We start from the raw sequence: 3,268 nt of genomic DNA on the forward strand, positions 1-3,268 counted from the left end.
TTTATGAGGATGAGGTAGACCTTGCTGTGACGTTAAAACTAACATAGGCCTACAAATGAATGGGCGTATAGGCCTTTAGGCTGACAATATGGGGTAAAATCACACAAAAACACTTGTTTCTTCTTCATTTATGAATATGCAAGTAAAACACAGATCTAGTTTTATCTGTTCGTTGCATCACCTGCATTTTATGTTGTGGCAATCGAAACTGTTTAATTTCTGTCTCTGCATTAAGTCCAATCATGAGACATTTTAAGATAAATACTGTAGTAATTTCATTTTTTTTGTTTCGTTTCTTGTCGAAAACGGAATTATTAATGGCAGGCAACACAACAGTCGTAATGTTTTAATGCTGAAGCTCATGATAGACTGATATATTATTGTGGACGTTTTGGAAACTGCAATTTACCACCCTAAAATGTCAATCGATGACATGACACCAGTTTAATTGCCCGTTTTGATTGATAGTAAAAACACAACAAAGTAGCCTGAGTCGTATATCGCCTATGGCAAACTGGTCGAGCGAGTTGGGGTGTATGCTGTCTGCGCGCCTTGGCCAATGGAACCAGATCCTCCCTGCAGTGCGTAAGAGCGCAATTTAGGATTTAACCAAGTCTTTGCTGAGGGGCTGGCAGAAGTTCGAGAGACCCCGTCGGTGTAAGCACATATCACACAATGCCAGTGTAGTCTTCAGTCAGTCTTCAGACGTCTCATTGGAGTTAGACTGCCACTTAACGTTGCTGCTTTCGAACTATGACTGGAGTATTCGACCGAAGGATTCCGAGTTTCAAACCTGCCGACTTCCAGAACCCTTTTCAGGTTTCCACCACAATGCACCACCCGTCTCAGGAATCCCCTACGCTACCCGAGTCTACGGCCACGGATTCTGGCTACTATAGCCCGGCTGGAGCAGTGCACCATGGCTATTGTTCGCCTAATTCCACCTCGTATGGGAAACCTCTCAATGCCTATCAATACCAGTACCACGGCGTAAACGGATCTGCGGGAAATTACCCTGCAAAAACATACCCAGACTACAGCGCATACACAGCCTCTGCTTACCACCAATATGCTGGAACTTATAGCAGAGTACAACCACAACCATTAAGTCCGCAAGGTAATTAATTACACAATGTTTTATTGTATTTGTATTAGGCTATTATTATTATTGAATCAAATTTGTGTTGTGTTCGACCTCACACGATTTTTACATGCGTGTATTTCAACATTTTTATGTATTTCAGCTATTTTTCCATCATGGTAAAATTCTTTAAATCAAATTTGGTAAAGGGGCACAAAGTTTTCACCGAAGTTATTCTGTAAAAAGGACGTACTTTTCCTTTACCAGTTAGATTCTTTGCGAGACGCATTAGCTTCAATATCCGCCTATAAATCGACAGATGTCCTCTTGATTGGATCGCTCTGAAATAGATGCAATACCCAGGAAATATGACTGTGTTATGCAAATACTTTGTTAGTACACCACAGATAAAGCAATTGATTTCTTTCTTTCAGAAAAAGAAGTAGCAGAACCTGAAGTGAGGATGGTAAACGGAAAGCCCAAGAAAGTCAGAAAACCACGGACAATCTACTCCAGTTTTCAGCTAGCTGCCCTGCAGCGGAGATTTCAGAACACACAGTACCTCGCGCTGCCAGAGAGAGCAGAGCTCGCGGCTTCGTTGGGACTCACGCAAACGCAGGTAAATATGTTACTTTTCTAAATGTCATTGAGTGTTCAGTTTCATTCTGTTTCAGTTTTTTAAATCAAAATGATCAGTCCAAATTTGCATTGTGTTTACAATATACATGTAATGCGTAAAGTGTGCGTAATGAATTCTTGAAAAATTATTGAACGCTTAATTCATATGCATACTTTTGTTTAATGGCATTTTGGGATGTTAATATGATGTTATTTATTAACTCACTTTGACATATTTCTCATCCATCCCCAGGTCAAAATCTGGTTCCAGAACAAAAGGTCGAAACTGAAGAAAATTATGAAGAATGGTGAGCTTCCACCGGAACACAGTCCGAGCTCCAGCGACCCTATGGCATGCAACTCTCCGCAGTCCCCCGCCGTCTGGGACACGCATGGCCCGTCCAGGCCTCACAGCCACCAGGCGCAGAACATCAACCCCGCGGCCTCCACCTTTTTGGAAAACTCCGCATCTTGGTACTCCACGGCTGGTGCCATGAATTCTCACCTCCAGGCCCCCAACTCGATACAGCACTCTTTGGTTCTTGGATCTGGGACGTTATACTGAAACCCAGTTCAACAAATATTTACATTGTATGGGACTCGTGTTTAAAATGTCCAGAGGAATATGCAATGTATTGATGACAGTCATAGAAGAACGTGTATAATGTGTAAATGTGTGCATGTAATTTATTGCATTTTGGAAGACAAATTAAACGTTTTAAACCGACAATGCAACCCAGAGACTTTTAATGACACCCCCCTGAATTATGACTTAGACAAAAACAATTGCTGATAGCCTACCCACAAGTCCTCCCTCATGATTAGGATATTCGCACTGAAAATCAATGACACCGTAATATTACAAAATGACATGTACAGATCAAACTCGAGATAAATTGCCTGGGCTGTCTGCGTGACATATTTGGTCAGTTGTGCACATTTGTGATTGACTTGAAATATTAATTTGGGGACAAAACTACCAACACGGGGATAGGTATACTGACCTTAAGCTATAGGCCTACAATTAGGCTATTTTTCATTTTCAACAAGCCGGAATTCTCAGGGGGAGTTACCTGCTGGTATGCCAAAAGGTTAGGCTAGATTTGTTTTGTGTCATGTTATGTAGTTTTTCATGTTTAGTACTACAACCTGTTTTATGGTTATGCGCATATTACATGCCCAGAGTACATTATGTTTTGAGCGGATCCATAACGGACTAAACCAGAACCGTATCGAAGAGAGCATCAGAGTTTATGAGTGTCTATTGGTTTTGACATCCAGTTAAATGTGGATGAATTGATTGCAGGTATAGATAGGCCTATTGATGTTCCTCTGAAAGACAAATATTCAACGACTGGTATGCTGTTGTTACTACTTTATTAAACAGTCATAACAAAACATATTATTTAGTTTTTTCTTGTTTTCCGTGGTGATCGAGATGTAAACCAAACAAAATAATCAATAATTCACACGATTTAAATCAGATTATTGTAAAGATACAGACATTGTTGTTGATACTATTTTCTTGCAGGTTAATTCTAGTATACATGTATTATTATTATGCCTATT

At 40.2% G+C, this 3,268-nt stretch overlaps 1 protein-coding gene across 1 annotated transcript; it reads left to right on the forward strand.

Moving 5' to 3' along the window:
• Window positions 1-657: 657 nt before the first annotated feature.
• LOC139392107 (homeobox protein Dlx5a-like) lies at window positions 658-2,957 on the forward strand. Its single transcript, XM_071139825.1, has 3 exons — window positions 658-1,117; window positions 1,516-1,700; window positions 1,953-2,957. Exons 1-3 carry the CDS (start codon window positions 754-756, stop codon window positions 2,262-2,264), a joined length of 861 nt encoding a protein of 286 aa, XP_070995926.1. The 5' UTR covers window positions 658-753; the 3' UTR covers window positions 2,265-2,957.
• Window positions 2,958-3,268: the final 311 nt, after the last annotated feature.

The sequence above is a fragment of the Oncorhynchus clarkii genome, chromosome 32 (genome assembly GCF_045791955.1).
Source record: "Oncorhynchus clarkii lewisi isolate Uvic-CL-2024 chromosome 32, UVic_Ocla_1.0, whole genome shotgun sequence".
Taxonomy (NCBI): Eukaryota; Metazoa; Chordata; class Actinopteri; order Salmoniformes; family Salmonidae; genus Oncorhynchus; species Oncorhynchus clarkii.